This window comes from Chanos chanos, chromosome 9 (genome assembly GCF_902362185.1).
Source record: "Chanos chanos chromosome 9, fChaCha1.1, whole genome shotgun sequence".
NCBI lineage: Eukaryota > Metazoa > Chordata > Actinopteri > Gonorynchiformes > Chanidae > Chanos > Chanos chanos.
This window is the reverse complement of record NC_044503.1, coordinates 7,055,759-7,083,187: the sequence shown is the minus strand read 5'-3', so window position 1 is coordinate 7,083,187 and position 27,429 is coordinate 7,055,759. Positions and strand designations below refer to the sequence as shown.

General features: G+C 43.2%; 1 protein-coding gene across 2 annotated transcripts in view; it reads right to left on the bottom strand.

Annotated features, from left to right (window-relative positions):
* Positions 1-1,287: 1,287 nt before the first annotated feature.
* The window catches only part of elavl4 (ELAV like neuron-specific RNA binding protein 4), a 64,855-nt gene continuing 38,713 nt past the window's right edge, over positions 1,288-27,429 (bottom strand). The window contains exons 5-9 of one of the 2 annotated variants that reach the window (XM_030783891.1): positions 19,129-19,232; positions 14,341-14,491; positions 7,500-7,737; positions 4,740-4,778; positions 1,288-1,615 (exon numbers count right to left, since the gene is read on the bottom strand). In XM_030783891.1, the coding sequence (XP_030639751.1) occupies positions 1,288-1,615; positions 4,740-4,778; positions 7,500-7,737; positions 14,341-14,491; positions 19,129-19,232 (860 nt within the window). Of the gene's footprint in view, positions 1,616-4,739; positions 4,779-7,499; positions 7,738-14,337; positions 14,492-19,128; positions 19,233-27,429 lie in introns of both variants that reach the window. The other variant, XM_030783892.1, reaches the window with a different exon arrangement.

Here is a 27,429-nt window from a genome sequence, read left to right as displayed (position 1 = left end):
TTGAAGAATTACGCACTATGATAAAAATTACGAAGATTACCTGCCTGAATTTGCATCCCTTGATAAAACCATCCACCTACAAACCGTCGCCAATCCAGTTCACCGAAAAACAAACGACCTTTGATCCCAAAAAAGTACCACGGCAGAACAAACAAGACAAGGTGGTACCTGACCCTCCCCCCTTCCCTAATTAGCCAGTCAAAATATTTTTCTCTTTTTTTTTTTCAAATCCAGATTCATGTAAAAATTCTTCAATAATTATTATTTTAATCATTATTTATAAAAATAGATTTTTCTTCTCTTTATTTTTTCTCTTTTTTTTTTTCTAAACGCATTTTCAAGCAAAGAGATCTTCTCTTTGGCAACAGTGTTTTTTTTTTTATTTTTTATTTTTTAAATCACTTAACGTGTCATCAGGAAAGCTGTCCCGCCCCCCCCCGCCCCCCCCCCCCCCCTCCCCATCTCCCGGTTCCCAGAGAGGAAAGACGTGTGTTTTGTTTGCAATACAAAACAAAATAATGTTAGAAACTCTTTTTGTCTGCATTAGAGAAAAAAGGATGATGGGCGTCATCCCTCATAATTCATTTGGGGGGGGGGGTTTGGGGGGAGGGAGGGGGGATTTTTTTAAATATACACCAACAAAAATGAATGAATGATCATCGATTCTTCTTCTTCTTCTTCTTTTTTTTGTTTTTTTTTTTGAAAAAGAGCCCCCTCCCCGTCTTCTCTTCCAGGGAGGATTAATTCTAACGACAGTGGATCCGGATTAATAAAATAATAAAAAAAAAAACAAAAACAAAAACAAAAACAAACAAACAAACAAAAAAATCCTGAATCAAGACCCAGAAAGTTCAATCTAAGAAAGGACATTCTCTTCTTTGAAATAAGGGGATCTGGTTTTGCTACTGTTTACAAGAGAAGAGAGAAATGAAGAAACAACAACAACAATTCAAAGAATATACAACAGGATTCCTGTATCATAACAGGATATTTTTTCTTTTCAAATTAGCAATTTTTTTCCTTTTTCATTTTTGTAATACTCAGGCAACATTGGCTTATAGGTCCAAAGTTACAATATAAGCCATGTCCAGTGGTTTGCTTTTCTTGGTTTGTTTTGTCGGTTGTGGTCCAGTTTGGAATAGCCGTGTTGGGCGGTGGTACGGTGCTCGTGAGATGAAAGGGGCTACAGAGGTGTGTGTGTGTGTGTCTGTGTGTGTATGTATGTGTGTATTTCTGTGTGTGTGTCTGTGTGTGTATGTGTGTGTGTGTGTGTATGTGTTAAGGTATTCAGGATTTGTGGGTCTTGTTGGTCTTGAAGGAGACTTGCAAGACGCGGTCGCCCAACCGGTATCCGTTCAGACTGGCTATCGCCATGGCTGCCTCGTCATAATTCGTCATGGTGACGAAACCGAACCCCTTGCACTTGTTGGTGTTGAAGTCGCGGATGACTTTGACGTTGTTGACCGCCCCAAAGGGCCCGAACAGCTGCCACAGCACACTCTCGTCTGAGTCTGGAGAGAGGTTGTACACAAATATACACCAGCCCGTGCCTGTGTGACCTGGAATATTCATCCCAACCAGGCTGGTCATACTATCAATGGTGATTGGTGAAAATCTGGAACAGAAAAGTAGAGAGATAGAGACAGCAAGAGAGAGAGAGAGAGAGAAGAAGAAGGAAGAATAGCAGAGAGAGGAAGAAAGAAAGAGATCCGAGTTTCAGAGATGTCATTTTTCGACGCCCGAATCAGGAATTAACTGAACAAAAACAAGAGGTCAGCTGTGTGTCATTTTTGATTCATTTTATTTGGTTTAACGTACTGTAGGCTGCTGAGTAGCACAAGAACCACACACTACGACACTTCACGTTCTCTTCAAGCTGATCCATCTGATCCTCTCTAGCATTTATGACCTAGCATCTTTCGCCTAGTGAACTGACGCGGTCATAGAAACCTGACTTATGGGGACTGGCCTCATACCTCATATCTTTTTTGTTATGCTACGCTAGTTTCTTTTAATCTGTTGCACTTGATTTAACATGATTGCGAGAGCGTGGATATCCTTTCACAAACAAATGACGGGCGACTAGAGCTTATTGAATTCTTGCTAAGAAAAGGCCGAACACCAGCGTTGGCTGTAGGGGGTCTACTTCAGTGTCATTCAAAACGCGAATCGAGGCAAAGTTTCCTTTTCATTCCGTCTTCCTGAGGGGATCTATTGGTGGACTAAATTGCAGGAACTCGCCGGAATAATGCATTCGAAATCCATCCGAGATTTAGTATGCAACCAAGTAAATCTGCTCTTATTCTTTGTGTAATCTTTTCTTTCTCCTCTTTCTGTGATACAGAGATTTGAATGCTCAGTTGACTTCACTTAATTGCCTTTCCGCTTAAAGGAAATTTCCACTTTAAATAAAAGGTAAATTGGATAAAAGGTTCATTTCGTATGCCACCTCTCAAGGACTGACTATAGGCATTATTGGGTATGCTTTAATTGAGATTTCCGCTTTGCTGCAGATGTCTGGGAGAAGCTTCTCACACAAACGAGAGGCTTGCGCACGTACGTGTGTGTCTGTATGTGTGGTGTCGTGGGCGGGGTGGTGGTGGTGGTGGAGGGGGGTGGGGGGGGTGTCGGGGTTGGTTTAGGTAGCGACGGCATATGGAAAATGGTAGAAGCACTTTCCAGTCAGTTGGCATAAAGGAACAAAGTGTATTCCACCCACACCTGCAGTAAGTCTGCAGTGTTTGACTGTGATCGATAGCACGGTATGGACTACGGGGTTGGCCAGCTCCCTGCCTCTTATTTGGCCGAGTACTGCTGAGACCTTTAATCTGTGCCTCACTCACTGCTTCAGCGTATGTGTCCTTACTTAATGGATCCTGCTTTTTCCTGGTGTCCTTTGCATTTGTATAACATTGGGTAAACTAAGTGTTTCGTGGTAAGACTTGGCCCCCTTACAGATGGCCAGGGCGTGAGTCCAATTACACAGAGTATCGTGTAAATCATAAACTATGTACCATTGTTCGTCTAGGAAAACAAAAAAATGAATGGCTACGCTAAAATTTCAATGCAAGTCATCGCTAAGACAATATAAGGGTGAGATCTGGCCTGGCTTACGCAGAACGAGCGAGGTGTTCGCTAGGGCACGGACCAAACACGTTCTGTTCTTCTATCAAAGGGAATGGTCGGACAAGGAGTTGCATAGCAACAAGCAAGCTGACCTACAGCCTCCCCACCCCTCCCATAGTGCCCACCTCAACCTAAGCACTGCACACTCCTCTGAGCTTGACTACGTTCATTAATTATCTTCAGCGTGCTCAGAAAGCAAAAGGTTTTTTTTTTTTTTTTTTTCCTTAAGGAAGACAGCCTGGTGTGATTACTGTGTTTAGTTCTTGCCTGAGTTTGACAGCTAGTTGCAACAGAGTAAATAATCACGTCTCTTTGTCTTTCTACTGTTTTGAAAAGAGACGCCATCGCTTCAAACACTTCCAACTGTGTTTGCATATTGTTTTATTTGTTTTGCATCATCTCTAGATTCAATAATTAATGTTTTCCAACCGCCTTGTCAGGCTACGCTGACTGAATTAGCTGCAGTGGTACAAACGGACAAGGTTGGTGTTGAGGAAACCTGTCATATGAGAAGTTCTGTGAGTGTGGAGATTTCTAGAATCCTTTAGAAAAAGGAGAGGCTTTTACAGAATTATCTGGAGACCATAACAGCTGGTTCCTTCGTGGAATAGACCAGCAAATCATTCAGCTAAGACAAAATGCATTGTGTCATTTAACATGCGGCAATCTCCATCACAACCTTTCCACTTTGGTGTTTGGACATCAAAGTGATTCACTCAAGTCTAAAATATGCAACAAAATGTCACAAGCGCTATCATTTTCTTTTTTTTTTTCCCTTTTTTGTTGTTTTTTAAAAGCTGTTCTCTATATGTAACATCCACAGCAGCAAAAGCAAACAAATAAACAAGAAAATACAACAACAACAAAAAAAACCCAAACCAAACCAAAGCAAAACCAAATCCAACAAACAAACAAAAAAACCACCCCAACAAACCAGCAAACTCAGGACAACAGAGCTTGCACAACCTGCAGTGAAACATTATTTCCTGCAGAGATCCAGGTCTCTCTTACCCCTCCCTCCGTCCTGCTCTTAAAACTCTCCCCAAATCCCAAAAAACTCTAGAGAAATTCAACAAATCTTTACGTCTGTAAGATATCAGTACAGAATGTTTCTCCTTAGCTGTGGTTCGTAAGCTATGTTATGGCTACCTCATAGCTACTTAAAAATGATGATTATCAATTTCAGTTACGACGTTACATTTGAGAGCGGGGAGACTGAACTGGACGGAGACTGGGTTCGAGTCACTGAATCTGATGGTAACCACGCCTGACAACAAGAGCTACACACAAGAAAAACAGAGGAAAACGACATCATAACAGAAATAAAAAAAGAGAGAGAAGCTCTGCGATCATCAGAATCAAAGAATGCATATCCAACACTTGAACTCAAATCATATTCATTTAGCTTTCTGTTGTTTTACTAGTGGTTAGTGGTATTAAACCAAAACAGAGAACGAACAAAAAAACAAAAAACAAAAAAAAAAACAACAACCTTGAACTGAATCGAATGCAAGTGACTTTTTGAAAAAAAAAAAAAAAGATATAAAACAGGATAGAAAAAAAAAATCATTTTGTCAACATGGACATCTGGCATTCGGTGAAGTTTTAATTACCTCTTTACGCCATAGGCCATATTAAGCAAATTGTCCAGCCTGTAAAGAGAAGGAGGGTTCTGGGGTTAATGCCAGGCAGATGGTCGACTCACTCAATGGAACTAATGCTACATCCCTGCCTCACTCAAGGAAGAAACCCATCCAGCAATGGGCCTTTTTGTCGCACAGTGGAGCCCCATTGGGTGGCTCATACTGTCACTCAAAAAAAACAAACAAACAAACAAACAACAACAGGAACAACAACAACAACAAAACACGGCTACAAAGCGGCAGGCTAGCAACAGCGCCATCACAGGAGGCCAGCCCCACACCCAGGCAGCAGTGCCCTCTCTCTCTCTGTCTCTGCTGCGTTAGCAAAGAACTCCATGGGAGAAACGTCCCGTTCTAAAAGAATAAGACCCCTTCACTACTGCTGTTGATTAACAGTGTCTGTTTCGCGTCCTCTTTTCACATGCGTAAGTTAAGGAAATGACCTTTTCGCAAACAAAGTGAAGATGAATAAAATATGAACGTTTATATGAAGTTTCACATAAAAGTTAATGAAGTTTAATAAAAAAAAAAAAGTATGATGTTTCTATCACAAATTTCAGGCAGGCTCTAAATGGAGAGTCTATTTTAAAATTCTCTGGGGTTATTGGAGTGATACATAATGGTGATGTATCTAAAAAAAAAAAGAAAGAAAAAAAGCCCTTTGAGTTCTATCGCTGCTTCGGTCTGAAATTTGAATGAGATGACTGCAGAATGCTTTGTATAATGGAAAAAAACAAAACCAAGAAGTTACCTTTAGGTGGCAGAGAGAAAAGTTTTCTGTAAATATACAATACCGCGTGGAGATAAACGATATGTCGTAAACTGTTTTAGAATCTCAGCATGCCCCCCCCCCCCCCCCCGAACATTTAACAACATCACATAGAGTAATTCAGAGTGGACTTCAAAAGTATTAAAAAAGTAAAGTGTAGTGAACTATTAAATGGATTTTTTGTGTGTATGTGTGTGTGTGTGTGTGTGTGTGTGTGCTCAGTTAGCTGGAATGAGAACCATCCTGCTGTCTCTATTAGCAACACTAACCCAATGGGCCAGGAAGAGCACTCAGCTACATCATCCCAACTGGCTTTTTGGATCCAGTCTGCTTGGTCGCTCGATGACCTTCATTTCTCAAACGGCTCGTCCCGCGTCGTCTCGCGTCTTATTAAGTCCCCGTCAAAGACGGGAGACGGGGGTTAATTAAGGGTTTTTTTACGCGATACAAACCAACTTTTGCCTTACAAAAAAAAAAACCAACAAAAAAACAAAAAAAAAAAAAACCCACTCGCATTCCCAACTCCGCTAAGAGGTCAACAGTTGGAAAACTTGCAAAACCTGACTGATTTTTTTTTTTTTTTCAAAAAAGGGCGGGATTACGTGTGGCGTAATTAAAGTGCCAATTAGTCAATTAGCTGTTGTGGGAGCGAGGAGCCCGCTTTGTGAGTAAATAGGTAAATTGGAGAGGAGACTCAGAGGAGCGATGATAGGCTGCCGTATGCGTGCGTGTGTGTGTGTGTGTGTGTGTGTGTGTGGGGGGGGGGGTAGAGACATCTGTGAGTCTGTCAGGAAACCAACCTGCCTCTGGCTCCGGCTTTTCACACGCATCCTCCAATGGCCCCTGAGCACAATGGAGTCTTTATCAGGCTCCCTGATTCATGCAAACGAGAGACATCCTTTTCATGTCTCTTCCATTAGAACCGTTTTTTTTTTTTGATGTGAACGAGATTAATTGGCGGTTAGTATCATTAGTACAGAGAGTGGCGGTAATAAGCGCTACTGAGTTATCTTTAACGTATCGGCGTTTGGCGCTAGCGTTGTAGTCAAGCAGACGACGGGGTTGCTCGATAAAAAAAAAAAAAAAAAAAAGAGCGCGTGAGAGCTTGTGTGTTTATCGTGGGGCGTTTGCTTTACGTGTTTGCGCTTCGTGTCCGTGACGACGGCCTGGAGATTTCAGAATTAAAGAAGTCTCTCTTCAACGAGGCTTTGAGGTTGTCTGGTTCTACTAAAATGTTCAAAAATTTATCCAATTCACTTTGTTACCTTTCCCATATCTCGAGGCTATCTCAAGACCTTGATACTGTCTCCGCGTAATCAAGGCTGTTTAAACTCAGAAGACTGTGTTTCTGTCTTATCAAACAAAAAAAAAAAGAAAAAAAATCTACATGGGGTAGCTTTGTTGTTCGAAAAAGGCAAAGGACTTTGTTATAAAACTCATTAAAACCAACCAAAATGATCTATTTATGAATCCTACTTTGAAGTCAACGCCTGGTGATTTAAGAAAAAAAAAAAAGAAGAAAAGTTTACGTTAGCGCGCGAGTTTGTTGGGTGTTTAGTGGAGAGTCTGTATCTGACTCCTGTAGTAAAGGTGTGACAGCATAAAGTCAACAACGCAAAAAGGAGGTGAGATGAGTGTGGGCGTAATGAGCTAAGTTGTCATGGAGACGTGAATGAATGACAGAACCCAACTGTCTCTTATAAACACTTCTTCACGTGAGCAGAGTTGCGATCGATCCGCAGCCTCGGTTTTGGTTTCCAAAAAGTCCAAAGCCCCCCACCCCCACCCCCTCATTCTATTCCCATCTCTGCTCTGTTTATTGTTTTTGTTTTTTCTCTAACGACTGGAACATCTGAACATGTCTTTTTGTACAGTTAGTCTTATTTACAACAACTGTTTACTCGTTTCAAATAAATGAGTGTCTACAGACCTCTGTTTGTCAGAGAGCATGCTGTATTTACCTGAACCTCTGGGCTTGGTGGTGGAGGGGACCTGGATATCGGCGGTTAGGAGACTGGTAGAGCTGGGAGAGCAGGGCTTGGCTGGTTTTCTGGCTGGGGTTGTTGGCGAATTTGACGGTGATGGGCTCAGCAGCTCCAGAAGGCTTCTGCCCGTTCAACCCCTTGATGGCTTCCTCCGCCTCTATCCTCTTATCAAAGCGGATGAACCCCACACCCCGGGAACCACCTGTGGGGCCAGCAAATCACAAACACCCGACAGTATGTTTACTGGCTCCGCTGATGTTTCTTCCTGTTCAACACAAACGTCCGCATATCAACGCACGTACACGCAAGCGCTACCACGGAGTTGTGGGTTTTTTTGTTTTTTGTTTTTTTTTTTTGGGTGAGGAGGTGTAAATACTGAATACTGTGCTGAAAAATAAATGCAGGGTTGAGAACTGTGAGTGACAGTGATATCCTGAAGGATTCCTTTATGGGTGTCACATTATGTAAATGAGAAAAGAGAGAGAGAGAGAGAGAGAGAGGGAGCATGGTGATACTATTGGCAAGCCAGCATTCATTTCTCCACTGTCAGGAAGATGTGTAATTTGTTTTGCCTTATTCACGAGAGGATGGAGATATTGCGTATGTGTTTGAGAGTGTGTGTGTGTGTGTGTGTGTGTGTGTGTGTGTGTGTGTGTGTGTGTATGTATATGTGTGTGTGTGTACGTGCAAACTGCTGGTGTGTGGAAATGAAACATTATTCCGCGCGCACCGCCTTGATGGGAAACGTCTTCTTGCTGCCTGCTGTGGATACCGCGTGTGTGCATGTGCGCGTGCACGCGTGTGCGTGTTCCTCGTATCGTTCGAACTCGAGGCCGCTATCTGCACACTTGCTGGAGACCACACGCTAAACGCATCGCATGATGGCTGCCTCTGACATTTCACTTGTTTCCAAGGCAATGTTTTTTTGACCGCCACCTGAAAGTAACATTTAAAGAGAAGTGCTGCCCGCGAGCTCTTTTTGTTGGGGCTGTTTTTCTTTTAATGAGACGGCTCCTTTTAGCCCGGGGGAGGCCTGTGGAGAGACTGCTCGTCTAGAGAGCTATTTGCATAATATTGTGTGCATAGACTGGCATCTTCACAAGTACACAGACACACTTTTCTCTATTGTCATTTCCCTTCTCTCTCTCTCTCTCTCTCTCTCTCCCTCTCATGCAATGCTGCTTGCTTTAACTGATCTGTTTTTTTTTTTGTGTGTGTGTGTCATGCTGTCTTGCTGTCTATTCAAATCAGTCTCTTATGATATATGCAACCCCCCCCCCCCCCCAAACAAACATTTGCACACAATCTTTTCAATGTAGAGAGCTTTCATTCAGACGGATGTTGTATTGCTTTCAGTTAGGGGGCATGCTTGCATTTGCTGACAGCTTCTCACATAGCTTTTCCCCTGCCTTCCTGCAACCTGTTCTTTTTAATTAGGCTGACAGAAGCTCGAAAAAAAAAAACAAAAAAAAAAACAAAACCCCAAAACAAACCCCCTAAAACAAGCACATGTATTATTCCAAAGAGTTTTGAATGCATCGTTAGTCTCTGTGATGGTCTTCGGTGTGAAACTGAGGTCAGAGCTGATTCCCTGAAAAGTAGAACAGAAGGGGGGGTGGGGGTGGGGGGGGGGGGGTTGTTGTAGAGATGTATCTCTTTAAAACTACCTGATTTGCGACTTCAATCAAATTTTATTCAACGATGGAACTGCTGTGTATTCTGCTGTGAAACTATGACATAAGCTCAGGCACGTCTGCGCGTCTACTAGACGCGTACGATCAATCGCCGATTCTCTGCGCGCGCGCGCGCGCGTGTGTGTGCATGCATGTGTGTGCGTGCGCATGTGTGTGTATCCACGCATGTACGTGTGCGTGTGCGTCTCTGTACCTTTGTATGTGTGCATATGTCTTTCTGAATGTGAGGCGGGTATAATTTGAATAGACTGGAATCAGATCTCACTTCTGTTTGCATTTTTTTTTTTTAAATATCACGTTAATCATAGCACAGTGTCGACCAGCATATGAAACCAAGAGCCATCGCGCTGTTCTCACACACAAAGAAAAGATACATTCGGAATATATATTGTTACATTTAAAAAAAAAAAGAAGAAACCTGGGATCATAGTGGTGTTGGCTGGAAATCTATTCCACAAACAACTGACAGAGTTAATTAGAGCCTTGAAATGTTTGTAAATTTAGGAGTTAAACAAAATGTAAATGAGAGCTGTTACGTTGGCTGTGCTTTTGCTTTACTCTTCTTCTTGTTTCCCTATATTACCATAATGAGCTGCCGGCTGTGTTTTTTTTTTTTTCCTTTTTCCTCTTTTCTTTTCTTGTTTCTTTTCTTTTTAACAAAACAAAGCAAAGAGAAGGGCCAGACTAAAAACATCCGCGCGAGCGTCCTTAGCTGGTTTTGGCACTTATCGCTGGCCGCGCAGAGTTGGGCGACATTGTGCAGGCAAAAGGCACCATTCTCCTCCGTAATCACCCGCAGCTTATATAACTTTCTACCTGGACTTATCTCAACTGGGCACACATGTACCCAGAGAATGGTGGGTTTAATAATAACCCTGCAGCCGGAACGTTCCGACAGCAGCAAGGAGCTACTGCTGCCCAGACAAAAGCCCTCATGCACGCCCCCCTCTCTGCTCCTCAACGCTTTCAGCCGAGAGAGAGAGAGAGAGAGAGAGAGAGAGAGAGAGAGAGAAGTCCTCAGAGAAATCTGGAAAGATCTGAGACGCTCGGCTGTTAATGAAAGCCCCCTCTCTCTCTCTCTGTCCTTCTCTCTCTCTCCCTCTCTCTCCTCCCCAAATCTGAACACTTCTCTCGCTGTTTGTCATTCCCTTTCTTTTAAGTGGCGGTTCCAACTATATGGAACATTTATCACGCTCATTAGTGTGCTAAATACATTATGGAACAGAAAAAAAAAGTCCCACCTGTTGCTCCTGCCTGTATTAAAAATGAGAAGGGGAGAACGTCCTTGTTTTATGTGTCTTAGTTTGCGCTGCTACAGATGGTCTTTGAAAAGCCTTGGTTGGGGAGGACTTTGAAGAGCGGAGGTAGACTTTGCTTAGTGCTGTGTTAAAGCAGATATAAACCCATCTGTTTGCCCCCCCCCTCGCAATAGCAGGTCAAGGTAGCAACGTCACAGGGTGTCTGTGCGTGTGATTTTCTGCAGGTGTGCGTGTATGTGTGACTGTGTGTGTGTGCGTGTAGGTGTGTGCGCTTGTCTGTGAGTTTGTACAGGGGTGTGAGTGTGTGTGTGTGTGTGTGTGTGTGCTAGTGGAGAGCAATGCAAAAAAAAAAAACCCTGACGAAAACCTGATCAAAATGAGGAGTCACACTATCACGTTATGGTCTGATGTGCTAAAGAAAAAAAATTAATTAAGTCAACACAATGTGTGCTCACTGGTCTTGTTTAACCTTCATTTTTAGAGAGAACATAACATTCTATTCCATGTGAATTTTGTGAACTTTTGTGATGTCTATAAACGGAGAGAAGAAGATGGAAAGAGTATGAGAGATGGTGAGAGAAGGAGACAGACAGAGAGAGAGAGAGAGAGAGAGAGCTTAAAAGATGAGATTTCATGGTCCACCCCTGGGATGTGTGCTTAGAAAGTCATTTTTCACTTAAGAGCTGCAGCCTTGTAGGAGCCAACTCCCTGGATCAATTGTATTTGCTCTCATTGATGAGACATGTATTGACTGTTATACGCAAGGCCCAGCAGAACCTCTCAGAATATTTTACTATTGATCAAAGCCCAACACACATTATATTTTACTCACATTAGTGTTAGTTTAAACTGCCTCCTCGTATTGAACCGTGCGATCTGACAGCGCTATCCCGAAGGGGGGAAGAATTATTGTAAAAATTCAACCCCCTGCTATTTAGTCACATTTTGCCAATGAAGAAAGAATCCACAGTCCTTAGGGATGGATGGTATTAGAGAGAAATGAGAGAGAGAGAGAGAGAAGGGAAAAAAAGTGGTTTTAAGTAACTAACAACGTGATTTATCATTCAAGGGACAAAATGCTGCTCTTTACTGCGAAAGGGGGGAAAAAAAAACCCTCGCATTTAAATTGTGATGAGGAGTTCAGATAATTACCCAAATTAACTTACTTATCTTCACTCATAGCTTTTTACTCATTGACATGCTAGTTGTGCATTGAGATTAGACAAACAGGCAGTTTGTGATGCGTCAGTTTAAGCACACGGAACCCTTTTGTGTACAAAAAAAAAAAAGAACAGAAAGAAAAAAGAAAAGAAAAAAAACAGAAAAAGGAAAAAGAAAAGAGAACAAAAAAGTTTATGCATCTTGTTCTAGGTTATTGTACTTGGTAAATTTTTTTGAAGGGATTCTGACATTTTCTTTTAATTGGTCGATCGTTTTCTTTTTTTTCTCTCCATCTGACTTCAATATTCATGAGAAGGACCCGAAGATCTCCAAAAGGCGGCAATTAAATAAATACGACTTCTGACTTTTCACACACTTATTCAAGTGTGAGTGTACGTTTTCCTGTTTGTCTCTCTGTGTGTGTATGTGTGTGTGTGTGTGTGTGTGTGTGTGTGTGTGTGTGTGTGTCTGTTTGAGTTAGAAGGCAGCGGAACATGGTGTTAGAGGGAGTTAGCGAAGGCCACGCTCTAATACGGATAAGGACAGAGATGATTGACTAAACTGTTTATTGCTTTGAGTAAGGCTTGACAATAGCCTCCCATTAGTCAGTTTAGGGACATATTGCTGTGTGTCTAGGCTCAACAAATGCCTATTTCTGGCCCCTGGGTTTGTCTGTCGAGGCTGTATACACGCTCCTGTTCAGAAATGTGCTCAAATCCATGTGGACCATATTAAACCTCCCTATGTAAAGAAATATTGTGACTTGTGTTAGGACTAATATATAAAAGTCCAGGCTTAATGAAATTACATTTATAGAATTCTGTGAGTGCATCTGAAGAGAGAAGACTAAGAGAGCGGGAAACAGTGATTTTCTCTCCAAATCATCTCTCAACTTCAGTTCTAATGAGTGTTTGTGCATGTGGGTGTGGGGGGTTTGTGTGTGTGTGTGTGTGTGTGACAGAAAGATGAAAATAAAACTGAACAGTGTGACGAAGCTCACAACCCATCAAACCCTAGGTCGAGAGCACAACCGGGTAAAATGAAGCAACGTTGCATTTGTCTATTACTGATCCTGCCCCGGGCTGCTGAAATGACACAAATTGGGTTGTGTTTAATCCAACATTTCTTTTTTTTTTCTTTTTTTTTTTTAGCGTGTAGAAACGAACTCCGAGCTGCCGATGTCGAAACGTAATTCCCCACGATCGCTTTTACGGATGCACGTGTCCTGCATTGAAATGATGTGAAACTTAGAGACTTTGTCTCACTAATTCTCTCATGCATAGTCTAGGTCTTTCAAACTTTCCCTCACACACACATACACACACACACACACACACCCACACACACACACACACACAGCATAGTCCCACGCTGCCACTCTGGTGCTTGGCAGGAGAGCATGAATGTTTGCCTTATTTCTCTTTATGGCTGAGAGTGCACCAGCCATTTGCCAGCACAGAGCTCCCTGCCACCTCCAAAACCCTCCTTGTTTCTTAATCACCGGCAACTAAAATTTAATTAGTCATTAAAATTCCTCCAGCGAATCTCTGGCCCCCAGGGGACCCTTCACAAAACCGCACAGGGGCTGCGTATGTGTGAGGGATAGAGAAAAAGGGGCCTAAATATGGCTCGACATGTGCGTGCGTGCGTGTGTGTCTGTGTGCGGGCTCGTATGTGCGTGCATGTGCATGTGTAGTTTTCTGTTTACGTAAGTTTATCTGTGTATGTATGTATGTATGTATGTATGTATGTACTGTTTCCCTCCCAGAACAAGAGCGCCTGCAAGGATCAAGCTCCGTAGAGGAGCACTCTTTAAGTCCTCTGCAGTCTAAGTGATACTGTTTCCAAGGCTGGAAAGATCATACATTATTAAGGCTTTCTGAAAAATATTGGGCCATCAAAGTTGCCAGAAGGTCCACTCTATGACCGTAACTGCTAGACCGCCTCTCACTTATTTATGACCGTGGTGGGTGGACAGGTAGAAAAAAAAAAAAAAAAGGAAGAATACTGCCCCTGTGAGCGAATGCTAAACTTGCCTCTGTTGTTTGTGGCTCTTGGTGGGCTCTGGAGCATGTCTTGTGGTTGGTAACACCCACTCACACACACACACACACACACACACACACACACACACACACACACACGCACTCAGAGAGCGGTAAGATGCGTCTGTCCTTGTGTAAGAGTGCTTGGTTCATTTATTCGACCCAGGCAAATGAGTGTAGGTTTTAACAGATATTCAGCACCATCAGTACACATTAGACTTTACACTGCAGTCTCCCGCAGGGCCACAAAGAGAGAGAGAGAGAGAGAGAGAGAGAGAGAGAGAAGCTGAAATAGAGCTAGGGCTTACGCAATACAAGTCATGCTGCAGGATTCTGCATTATGGGAAAGGATCAGACTCCCCCAGAGTGTAAGAGTGTGTGTGTGTGTGTGTGTGTGTGAGAGAGAGAGAGAGAGAGAGGGGGAGAGAGAGCAAGAAAATATTGTGCTGATGGCTTTTACTTTGCTATGTGTGTGCGAGTTTGCGAGTTTGTGAGTAGAATTTGGGAGAAATTTGTATATGACCTCTTACATTTATATACATCTGTGCGTTTGAACATGTATGTCTGCAGATGTGTGTGCATGTGTGTGTGCGTGCGCGCGTGTGTGTGCGTGCGTGTGCGTGTGTATAAGACTGAAATGCTGCCCCATGGATACCTGTGACCTGGTCCACCAGGATACGGGAGGTAATGATCCGTCCGTACTGGGAGAAGAGCTGCTCCAGCTCCTTCTGGGTCATGGTCTTGGGGAGGCCACTTACGTACAGGTTTGCATCCCGGATAGAGGCTGAACTGGGCCGTGCGTATGACACCTGCACACAACATTGCACACGACTCAGAGAGCAGCACAGACCAATGCAAGAAACGTCATCTAATGTGTTCCGCCATTATTATGAATTTGTTTAGTTCAAAACAGTTGTCCAGTAATTTTTAGAATTTTGTAATTCAGTATTATGGATACTGTGCAATTTGCAACAGTCATTAAAGAAACCTCTTACACCTAGTTAGATTAACAGGACTTGATCTGACAGCTAATTTCAGTATGAATACATAACATTTCATTCAACGGTAGTCTTTGGTGAGACTGCATTGTTTTACTCTTGTTGTCATATAGAAACAGGAGCAGTTATAATTCCTTGTAACAGCTGTTATAACACATATCATCGTTCTTTTATCTGTTATAATACGTTAATACCATTCTTCTGTCTGTTATAACACAATAATACCATTCTTTTGTCTACTGTAACACAGAGAGAAGAAGACAAGTCATTGTGATGATTTACCAAATACACATATGGAGTTGTTGAAGAGGGAGAAAGTGAGAGAGACTCAGAGAGAGAGTGAGAGAGACAGACAAAGAGAGAGAGAGAGAGCGAGAGAGAGAGAGAGAGAAGGGTTTGACTTCCCTCTGATGAATAATCCTCTGCAACCTTCTGCTTGTGCTCACAGTGAGAGATGAGTGGGAGTGTGTGAAACACACACACACACACACACACACACACACTCACACACACACTCTTTCTCTCTCATTCTCTTTTAAGTGTGTCATGCTCGCTAGCACCTTGGACAGCGCCTGTTGACACGCTAACACATACTTTCTCACAAACAAAAATACACCCTTCTCAATATGTCAAGCTCAACAGCACCTTGGACAGTGTCGGGCTGCACTCTAACACATAGACACACACACACACACACACACACACACACACACACACACACACACACACACACACACACACACATTTAAAATAATGTTATTTCTGTATCTTAAAATCAGAATATATTTTAGGTACTTTTATTACTGTATTTGAACAACATATGACTCTACAGGTTCTACAAGTCCTTTTCAGGTTACAACAAAAGCCTGTTTCTTTAAAGGGCAGCTTAGGTCCGTCTTAAAGAATTTAAGGGCTTAATTCAGAGTACTCTTTTAACATTTCCATCAGAATAATCTGTTCCTATTGCCAACTTAAAGGAACATTTTTCATCTCACATTTTCATCACGCATGACATTTGGACAGCGGAGCCATCAAATACCATGACAGGGATATAAATACTGCACTAAACACACTAAACATACGCCAGTAATCTCTACAAATCCATTTAAAGTGAGAAGGCAAAAAGAGGCAGATTTGTGGCAGCCTCTTTACCCTTCCACTTTGCTCTCGTCTTTTCTTTTTCTCCATCTGCAGCTTATTCTCTTTCTTCTCTTCATTTCTTTTTTTCTCGTCAACTAGCTCCAGATGTCTGATCTATCAACACCCTGTCTGCCTGAGAGGAATATGTCTGTGAAGGGTGGGTGTGTGCGTGCGTGTGTGCGTGCGTTCGTGTGTGTGTGTGTCTGTGTGTGTGTGTGTGTGTGTGTGTGAGAGGAGTGTGTCTCTGATGGTTGGGTTCATGCGAGTCTGCCTAAGAGGATTGTGTTTGTGAAGGGTGTGTGTATGTGTTTCTCTATAGTGTATGTGTGTGTTTGTGAAAGAGAGAGAGAGAGAGAGAGAGAGAGAGTGAGAGAAAGGGAGAGGGAGGGAGGAAAGCGTGCGTGTAACTGTGCGTGCATGCGTGTGTGTGTGTGTGTGTGTGTGTGTGTGTGTGTGCGGTCTCTCTCAGCACGAAACTCCGCTCTTCTCACCTTCTGCGGGAGCCCTTCTCTCACACCTCGATAGGAAAGCAGTGTTGGAGTTTAGCTGAGAAACAGGGAAGTGTCGGAGAGGCGGAGGCTGCACGTGTTAGAGAAGATACCACCTGTGTGCGTGTGAAAGTAGAGATCAGGGGTGAATCTCCCCGCTTCTATTTATTCTTAACCTATGATCTGGGAGTTCTGCCTGCTTAATGTGTGTGTGTGTGTGTGTGTGTGTTCGTGTCTCTGTATATTTCTTATAACTCTTTGTGCCTGTATGTCACACATATTTTCCGTAAAGCACACATACAAAAAGATGATCACACATACGCTCCAAATATCCCTAGTGCCCCCCCCCAACCCCCACCACCACCACACGTGCAAACCGCATTTTAGTACTGTCGCAGCGCGCGCCCGATGCATCGCTCCCCGACGAAGATGCCTCTCTGCTGGCGCGCAAGACAGACCTCTCCACTGCCATAGGAGAAATCTGTCTTTACATTCATGGCTTTTTAAGATAACCCTCAGAGTCCTGGGCCTCCTAATGGAAATTTCAGTGAGATAATGACTTTGAACACACTTTATCGAAGTTGTAAGAGTGGCTGTTTCTTTTTCTTTTTTTTTTCACTTTTTTTTTTTTTTTTTGCTTCTGACCAGTGTTACTGAAAAAACAAACCCCGCCTCATTGAGATGCGTGTCGCAGTGTACGTGAGGGGTTCGAGAACAGCGTGGGGTGTGGACTGAGGGAAAGTTTCATTAAAAAGAGGCGGGAACGAAGGCTTGGCCTCTCTGGGCGTCACGCTGTGCGAGAATGAGGGACACGGCGAAGTCTTCGGACGATTCCGACTCCGGATTAGAGGATTCTCTACCGAGACCTGCACGATAAGGTACGGCTTTGTTTGTTTATGTTTGTGTGAGTGTGTGTGTGTGTGTGTTTGTGAGAGTAAGCGTATGACGGTGTGTGTGCGAGCACACGTGTGCGAGAGCGTGTAAGCAAGTGAACGGGAACGACAGTGAAGTTCGATCATGCGTGTACTTTGCGTGTGAGAAACGCGGTGTCCTGGCCCTGCCTTGTATGTGTGTGTGGATGTTTAAACACGGAAGATGGCCTTTGGTTCATTACCTTCCAGCTGCATAGGGGGAAGCACAGAGAGAGAGAGAGAGAGAGAGAGAAGAAGAAGAAGAAGAAGAAGAAGAAGAAGATCCGAACATAGCTAGATATATCACAGGCTTTAAACTACACAGAAAATGACACTGTGCTGTTCACAAAGCATAAGCAACACAAAAAACCTCTAGGAGGGTGGGGGTGGGGGTGTCAGTTAATTCACGCTAAGGAGTTCCAGGTCCGGGCAAAGGAGTTCCAGGTTCAGGACGGGCCTGCTGTTCAGGATGCAGTAGAACCTGTGTTATTTTAGGCCGTCATTTGTCTCCTCTCTGCCGGAGTGGATCATTAATCAGAGAACGCTTGCATCAGAAGGAGCAGTTACAATAAGCAAATACATACAGAAGTGACTCATTTCATCTCTGATGAGTCTCACACTGGGGTTCACTCTGGTGCTAAAAGTCACCACGGGCCTTTCTATTACACAAATACACACACACGCACACACACACACAAACAATGCCACACAACAGTACCACAGTGAACGCTGCTGTTCTCTGTGGTTTTAGTGGCAGCTTGTGAGTTTGGGCCATGCTGCTGTCTCTGTCTCTATTTCTCTCTCTCTCTCCCTCTCTCTTTCTCTCTCTCATCCCTTTCTCTGTCTCTGTCTCTCTCTCTCTCTCTCTCTCTCTAGCCAGCATTAGATTTGACTTTACAGCTGATAAGGATTGCACACTGTGTTTTCACATTCAGTTGAGCATGGGGAAAATCCAATCTGATTAGATTAGGGCAGCTGTAAGTGAGAGGACTGGGATTAGGCCAGAGGATGACACATAGGCAGATTATGTCATGACTCAGACAGAAAGGAGCAGCCTTGCGAAATAAGAGCCAAAAAGCATTTCACTGCTACTGTATTTCCATACAAACAAACCCTAAAGCAGTTCCAGTTTTATTTGATAGTTTTCCTTAAAAAAAAAAAAAAACCTAAAACTAAAACGATAGCAAAAAACTCCCCGTTTGCCTCTCCATAATTCTCTACCTATCTTATATGCATCATCTCTTTTCATTTTGCAGTCTGTAAAATGACCCCCCCCCCCCAAACACACACACACACACAGACTCTCTTCTATTTAGCATTTTAGCAACATTTCATTATACGTTTTCCCTCTCTTTTTCTGTGACTTTGTGATTTGACATTTGGAAATTCATTAGCATATCAATTACCCCTCTTTTCCTTTTTCATTCAGCCGGTCTCTTATTTCCTCCTGCATCTGAATAAGTCTTGCGTTGCCTTTGCACAGCGTTAGGAGAAGACGGGAGACCAGCGAGGCTGACGCGTGGAGCATGTGCTAATCAATGCGGCTCCAAAGTCAAACATGTCGACAGGAAACGTCTGCTGAATTGGCTTGAAACATTTGGAAAAGTATTAGACTAATTGCTATGGAAGATAGAGATGCGTCTTCGCTCCCCAAATTGGATATTGTTCCATTACCGTCTTCTGTTTCATCACGTCACAACCGCAGATACACAGACGCACACACACACACACACACACACGTACACACACACACACACACACACACGTACACAACAGCAATTTTACGCGCACATCCACACACCCACTCAGACGGCTAAGCCATCAAACGAAAACTGATAGCCTGTGAATCATTGTGAAGATTGACATTAGCTTTTTTTGGTGATAGCGATGCACTTTCTGTGGCGCCTACCTTGATCGTTTTGGTTTGAAGTCTGAGTCCGTTTAATGTGTTAATGGCTTTCTCTGCATCCTTTGGGTCAATGTAGTTGACAAAACCATAACCAAGACTCTGCCCTGTAAGAGAGAGAGAGAGAGAGAGAGAGAGAGAGAGAGAACTGACATTAGCTATTTTTCCTAAAGCAGGGCCACAGTTTGAGTGACTAGCATTTAACGTTATGTGTGTATGTTCAGAGAGAGGTTTTAAGAGTAATCTTGCACTGTGAAACCCCTGACAGCTTCGCTGCCAGAATTATTTTGACTTAACACCCTCTTGCCTTTTTCATCGGTTTTGAAGGCAAGGCAACCATCACCAGCTATTTGACTACAACACAGACCCTAAAGCAAATGTGTCTGGGTGATAGTTTTATTTCTTTGCCACACAAGTGCTAGGCGAACCTCGACTGGAGCGGCTGTAGTTATCTTCATTAATTGAAACAGACAGCAGTGAGTCCACAGCGTAAAGACAAAGTGAATCACAAATGTGAGACAGCACCGCTTGTAACAAATAAACACAATCCCGTGGAAAAAAAAAAAAAAAAAAAAAAAGCCGTCATGGCAGCTCCGAGGCCAGAAGGGAGTTTGCTTCCTTCACATCAAACACCATGCTTTCTCTCCCCCCCCTCTCACTTTCCCTGGATTAGCTGGGATTACCATTTCCTCTATTGTTCATTAAAACCCCCTCCTGTCTTGAGAAAGAGCGATGGTAGCTCAAAGCTATTTTTACTCTTGTCATCGCCCCACCCCCCTCCCTTTACCCCTCTTCCCCACCCTCCTGACAACGCTGATCTGACAACATTAACGGCGCCCAAAAAAATGTTTTTGACCCCGAAATAGAAAATTCCGGAAAAAAAAAAAAAAAATCAGTCGCAACTAATGCACGATACATTCAAGTCTCTTTTTGTGAAGCTTTTTTCTCTCTCTCTCTCTCTCTCTCTTTCTCTCTCTCCCTTACTCTGTGTGTTTCGTCGATAATTAGCCAGCTCGACGCTAACCGCAGACCCCCTCCCTGCTCCCCTGCCCCTCTCGCCGCTGCCGCTATGGCTTGTCGAGGCGGAGGAGGGCTGGAGGAGCAAAGCTAGGGAAAGGTTAGCGGAAATGAAGTGTGCTCAGAGAAGAGCACGCATGCAGTGCTGCAGAGAGGTGCTGATCAGGGAGTAATGATACAGACACACAGCATGGAGAAAGAGTTCCTAAAGAACCTTCTTCTTCTTCTTTTGTCTCTGCCTCTGTCCTTTCCAACACCATTTTTCAAAGCAATATCAATCCTCTCTCTCTCTCTCTCTTTTTTTTTTTTGAAATGGTCTTCCTTGACTCTGGGACGTAGGCTAGTCCTCGGGCTTAACGCCGTCTCGGCGGAATGATGGTTCGTTTCGCCTGCTCCTCTTCCCTCAGGTCCTGCCATCCCTCGTCCTTCCTCTACAGGTGAGAGAGAGAGTGGGACAATATGTACGGCTGCCTGAGCGAGAGAAGACTTCCACCCACCAGCAGCACAGAGGAGAACACGGCAGGAAAGTAAGATCAGGCACTTTTTCAACAAAACACTGACGCTGCACACGCACACACACACACACACACACACACACACACACACACACACACACACAGACACACACACACATAATATATGCAGAAGTGGATTCATATCCTTTATATTTGCAGAGGAATGAGTGAGAAATCTTCAGTGTGTTCAGTAAAGATTCACACGAGGGCAAACTGCTGGTAGTCATCTTGTGGCCTTCTCAAGAGATCAGTAGCAGATATGTAACTATCATTAAACTTCAGTTTTTATCTGCAGGGGGTGAGTTGTCTTTGCAAGTTAATAGATGTTCTGTAGCGCAATTCCACTCGGTAAGCAATTCAAATTCTTAATTTCACAGCCTCTGATAACAGAGAGGCAAATAAAATCTCAAAAAGATTTGGACTTTTTTTTTTTTTAACTACAACAATGTAGAGAGTAAAAACTTCAAAGAGAAGATAGACATGTCATTTGCCTTCCAACCTCTCACTGTTATGATGTAACTCCCCCTCCCCTACACACACGCTGACACACACACACACGCGCGCACTGACACACACACACACACACACACACACACACACACACACTGACACACACACACACACACACTCACAGAGGCGTGGGCAGAAAGCTGCCGTGTGCAGACTGTGGGCCAACACAGGCAGGCAGGCTTGGCAATGACTGTCATAACAAGAGCTCAAAACCAGCAGGGTTAGCCCACTGCACACAGAAACAAAGACAAAGAGGCCAGCACAGGTGTGTTGTACAGCCTCACACACACACACACACACACACACACACATATATATATATATATATATGCGCACGCACGCACAGTCATAAACAATATTACCAGAGCCAAGGAAAGAGCAACATGATGGACTGCACTTTCTGCCAGAGAAAGATTTACGAGCAAGTCTTTCTCATGAATTCATTATATAGAGCACCGAAAATCATAGAGAATGTTTCATGGCTAGGCATCCACAGAGAAATGCACTACCTGTTCTGTAAATGTTTCAACGGATCTATAGGTGGGGGAAGAAAAAAAAAAAAAGCCTTTATTTTGGGTAGTGTTTAGAGCTACAGCTCATGAGCTCGTTAGAAACGGAAAATTCGCACGCTTACATACGCCAGTCTAAGTTCTTATAACGTCTTCCTAAACATAACATAACGGACTCCAACATCACTTTGGAGAAAAATAAAAATAAAAAAAAAACAACAAAACTTAGACTAGCTGTGTAAAATGACAGCGATTGATTGGTATCGATAAACAGAAAGAAAAGAAAAAAAAACAAAACAAAAAAAAACGAATGAAAAATCAGGCTGCCGACTGAACTCATTAAAATAACATGATAAATAGTCTGTGGCATAGGGAAGCAAACAGAAAATTATCCCTATGCCGTTTAATTAGACTCATGGATACATTAACTTATATATTTTAATTGTCAATTAAAATGGCAAACTGAAATGATGCATTGCTGTTTTAATGAGCTTTTAATGAGCCTAGAGCTCCATTTTCCTTGACTTTCAATTCCCTCAGCATGCGACTCCCATTCCCAAATCTGGAAGCGTTTGAAAGACATTTACAAAGACAATGCTTAACATCAATTAATGGGATATATTCGAACAAATAAACAGCTTACAAATATTAGGGAGAGCATCCTGTTGAACATTTTACAATAAAGCGTTGGAAGCAAAGTACATAGTGACAGATGACTTTGTCATCCATACTGCATTTGTGATTTTTGTGGGCTGTGTGTAGTAGTGTATGTTTGTGTGTGTGTGTGTGTGTGTGTGTATGTGTATATGTGTGTTTATGTGTTGGGGGTGTAATTGATCTCATTAGTTCTGACGTTATAGAGCGGTGCCATAATGTTTCATAGCGGCTGTCGATCTATCAGCGGTAAGCGCTGCCGATGAAATGGTTGGACTTATCGGACCTCTTCTCTCTGGGTTTTCACGTCGTTCTGGTACGGTTTTGGAGTTCACACTGGAGGAAAATTGGGCTCCAAACGTTTCTCCCTGGCAAAAATCACAGCTATTTCGGGGGACTGGCTCCACTTGGAGCTGCTATGACTAAGCCATTATGCTTTCCTCAACAGCAGCAGGAACCTGAATGTGTGAGATGAGAAAATGAGTGTGTATCCAGCTGATATCCCGCTGTGCTCCATATGGGCAATGTGTGTCTCACACACACACACACACACACACACACACAAATACACACAGGCATATAGCCTCTACAAAGGCAACATCAAAACACACACACACACACACCCCTATGCACAAGAACATAAACATCACCACTTGTATGGGGAACACACACCCCTTGATTTAGGATTAAAGCATACCTAACATCCTACTCCAGTTGATTCTGTACTTCCAGTGTAATGGGTTTTTTTTTTATCCTGTGCTGTGCACATTTTCGCGCTAGAACAAGAACCTCAATCATTTCCTGTATGGTTCTCAGCCAGTGTGGATTCCTGACGCATAATTTAAAGGCCTAGGGCTCGCGTGGACGGCTAATGAAATGAGAACAGTAAAGAACACTAGCCTCTGGTGCTCCTGCCGCTAATGCTAACTCTCCTGCCTCCTTCAGCCATGTTGTATCATAACATAAGCTACTGGCCGATTCTCCCGCAGGTCTGGAGCTGAAACTAGCACAAAGAGAGGAGAACAGAAAGGAGAAATAGTCTCAGGAGACAGGAGGAACAGCGGGGGTGACATCTCCATGAACATTTGATGCTCATACACCTTGATAGCAAAAGGCTCCCTCGGTGAAAACGGAGAAATTTGTTTGGTCAGTCTCAAATTTGGGTACGTTTAGGATGTGAAGAGGCACAAAAAAAAAAAAAAAAAGGAAACAGAAAAAGAAAAAAAAAAACATTTTCATTTTGTCAAAACAAATGTATCATAGTTGTCGGCTCGGTGACATTTTAGCTTTGCTGAAACAGCAGTAAACAAAGTGTGTTCTCAGAAACAACCAAAGAAAAAAACCTTCAAGAACAGCATTTTTCCATTAAAGTAAGGGACAAGTAATAGACTAAAACAGTAAAAAAAAAAAAGAAAAAGTCATTTAGAGGTAATTATAGAATGTATTTCTTATTAAGACACACAAAGATGACATTAAACCTTTTTATGGATTTGCACATTCATCTTTCATCAAACGAAATACAAGAGGAGGCAGCTTTAATGAGATAATGCGCGGTATTGTGACATAAGTCAACATTAATGTTTATCACTGCGGCTAATGGGCCTAATTTCTTCCATTCTACATAAACCACTTAGCAGGGTATAAGTGCTTTCACAGAGTGAACCATAGAAGCAGCTCAATATATCCTGATTGAAGTTCCATTAGAACAGTGCTCCATATTCCTTTGTGCTTAGCGTCTATATCCTCCCTCGTCTTATCTGGCACTGACTGGGATGGCCCTGATTCAATAAAGATTTTTTTGTTTTTTTTTGTTCCCTGTGTCTTTTTAACTCACGAAATGCCAGTTACTCTATAACTGAGTACGCCCCTACTGACTGCATTCATTTGAATCAGTGTACTTTGAGGAGGAGGTAGCAAAAAAAAAAAAAAGAAGAGACAGACTTATGGTAAGCCTGTGTGTGTGTGTGTGTGTGTAGTACGTGCGAAGGCAGCAGATACCCCGCCGTCCCCACAAAGCGGTCATTTATCGTCACACACGAGCGTTTTTTTTTTTTTTTTTTGCATATCAAACCCGATAACTCAGCTCTGCTTGTTATTTATTTAATATTTCAGGTCCTATTCCAGTTGCATCAGAAGTACAGTGCAGTCTCTACTGTGAAACCCCTCCATACAGTGGAATGATTCAGAAATGGTTTGTCTTTCTTCTTGCCTTGCTTGGCTGTCAGCAGCTGTAGAACACAGGAGTCTCCCACCCCCGGTTCTTCCCTTTCCGAAACGCTTACCGCTACAGCCTGAGGCAGCTTGGATGGCAGCCCAAACTGTGTGGGCTGTCTGAGAGAATTGTGAGGAGCGGAGCCCCTGTGAATCTGGGACACCCTGACTACGTCAGGCCCCGCGGATGACAGCGGTGGCAGCCGCCTGGAGGAGCTGCTGGGAGCTCTCTCTCTCTCTAACGCGCTCTCAAAAAAAGAAAAAAAAAAAAACTCGCCGGTTCCCACGCACGTCCTCAGCCAATCGCACAGGTACGCCGCCGCCACCACCACAGCACGTGTGACGGGGCGGGGGAGGGGGGGGGGCAATACCACGTCAGAGAGAGAGAGAGAGAGAGAGAGAGAGAGAGACATTAATGCATGTTCCACTCTGCTGAGGCAGGCCTTTTCTTCCACCGGCGTCTGTGGTTCACGTGAGACTCGTGCAAAACATCCCACATTAGATGAGAAAGTAAGACGAATCTACATTTCATCGTTGCACGTGCTGTTACTACTTCATTTTTATTTTTTATTTTTTTTTAGAGAGGTTGGACCATTTATGCAACCTTGCTGCATTTTAACGAAGTTAAAAAAGTACTAAAATAGCTTCACTGTTTTCTTTTTGTGTGTGTGTGTGTGTGTGTGGGGGGGGGGCTTTAAAAGAAAAGACTTGATTTATTTAGAGGGGGAGAGGGGGTAATAGTAAGTAGTCAGAGGAGGAGGAGGAAGAGGAGGAGGAGGAGAAGGGGGGGGGGATTATTTGGGTTTTTATTTTTCGGTAATTTTTTTTTTTGTCAGAGGAGAGAAGTTCATTGTCAAACAATGCAAATTGGCTCAGAGTGCTGCTAGCTGGAACAACAATTATTCAACAATCATGTTCTCCACGTCCTAAACGTTTCGGCGAGAACACAGTTTTGCATGCCATTAATTGCCATCCTCAGTGATGGAGGGAGAAGAACGACCCAGTCTGCTCATCAGCGCACAGCTTCTCGCTGCTTGATTATACTATAACGACGTTTTTTCTTTTTTTTCTTTCTTTCTTTCTTACTCCTTCATTTCGTCAAAGCCGTTCGACTGTACCTGGATCATTTGATGATGATGATTATATCTGTCCTCGGGGGGAAATGGCTGAGGCTGATTTGCGCGCGTTGTTTCAGGCTGTTTTAAACTGTGCTCAAATGCTAAAATATAGACCAAAAAAAAAAAAAAAAGGGAAAGAAAAGAAAAAAAAGAAAAGAAAAAAAATCCTCTGCTTTATCCTCTGTTTCTACTCTGTCAGACTTGGCGTGTTTGACACTGAGTTTTCACACATTACCGCTTCTCCGACGCACACTCCGATATTTCAGACTTCACTATGCTTTAACAGACATCAAGCAACATGAATCTTTCATGGGCTACATCTGCTCTTTTTCCCCCTCTCCCTCTTTCTCTCTCTCCTTGTTTTAATTTATATCCCATTTCTTCCGCCCTTCTTCTGCCTGCGCTGTGAGCGCAAGTGCCCGTGTACCATACGTAGTTAGTGGAACGGGGGCGAAAGGACTCGTAAGAGACTGTTCTGAGATCAGCGGGTGGTCGCGATTAGCCAATGGCGTCGGGCTTTTTTAGGCCGGGGTCCATTGTGCGCGGGGCCCGTTCCACGGCAGATGGTAAGGCCGCTCGGTGAGTGAGCGTGATGTGTACCTGAACAAACGGCACGCACAAAGCCGACCGGTCCCTTTGATGTCAGCTACATAAGTGTTAAACACAGCGAGTATTGATAGCAGGCTTCTTTCCGTGTGCCAGGCCATTAAACACCAGCCAACGGAATCCGTGGATCGTGAGCAAAAGGGAAAATAATGAACAAAAATGGTGGCAGGCAACAAAGCAGCTCGTTGATGGGTCTACACTGCTCAGTTTTCTGCTCCTGTGGGAAACGGGATGTGGGCCTGAACAGGAAAATAGAAAGAAGAGCAGTGCTTTCAGGAGCCATTTCTAATTACACGACTGCAGCATAATTATTTACATTGAGGAAGCGAGAAAGCGATCGTAAAAAGGAAAGAACAGGAAGTGACGGATGCAGCGGTTCCGTTCGTGCTCTCGCCACGAACCCCGAAAGTCGTCTTTTCCCTTTTTTCCTTATGTCACTTTAAATGCAAATGCGGTATTTTTTTTTTTTCCTTTGTATTACGAACAAAAATCATGATTTTTTTTTTTGAGAGAGAGAGAAGCCAAAAATTATCTATGGAATGGAAGGACTGACAAGGATCCAATTCCCGCCGAGCGGACGTTTGATCGGTTGTTTCCATTTTTGCGTTCGCTGGTGGCCAGAAGCTCAAACACTCTCTTAATGCATTCCATTAAAAGTTTTCAGTCAAGATGCTGCCCTGCCTACAAGAAAATCACTAGCTCTCCCCAAGGGTCTGGTGTTTATTCATGTTATTAGTGCAGAACATTGGCCGCTGAGGAGAAAACACTGGAAGGGGATGTATACATTTTGACTAAGCCTTCCAAGCTTTATTTGTACCTTTAAAGGTAAACAGTAACTTGGCTGCACAACCAGCTGTTTTCATTCGCTACCACAAAAAAAAAAACACATTCTCGCCTGCTGCTTCCCAAATGACTTTCGAAGTGCTTTATCCAAAACAGTGATTAAATACATCTGTCACAGAGAGATGTAGCTAGCTCCTCTGTTAAACCACTGTTTTCGTCTTTTTCCTTTTTTTAAATCCTCACAATTACCAAATGCTGTTTTTCTAATCTTTGTTTTTACTTTGTCTTTGCCTGAAGAGAGAGAGAAAAAAAATCAAGCAAAGGTTTTGCTAGTTGATGGAGCGTACGTATGTGTGCACGTTTGCGTGCGTGTGTGTGTGT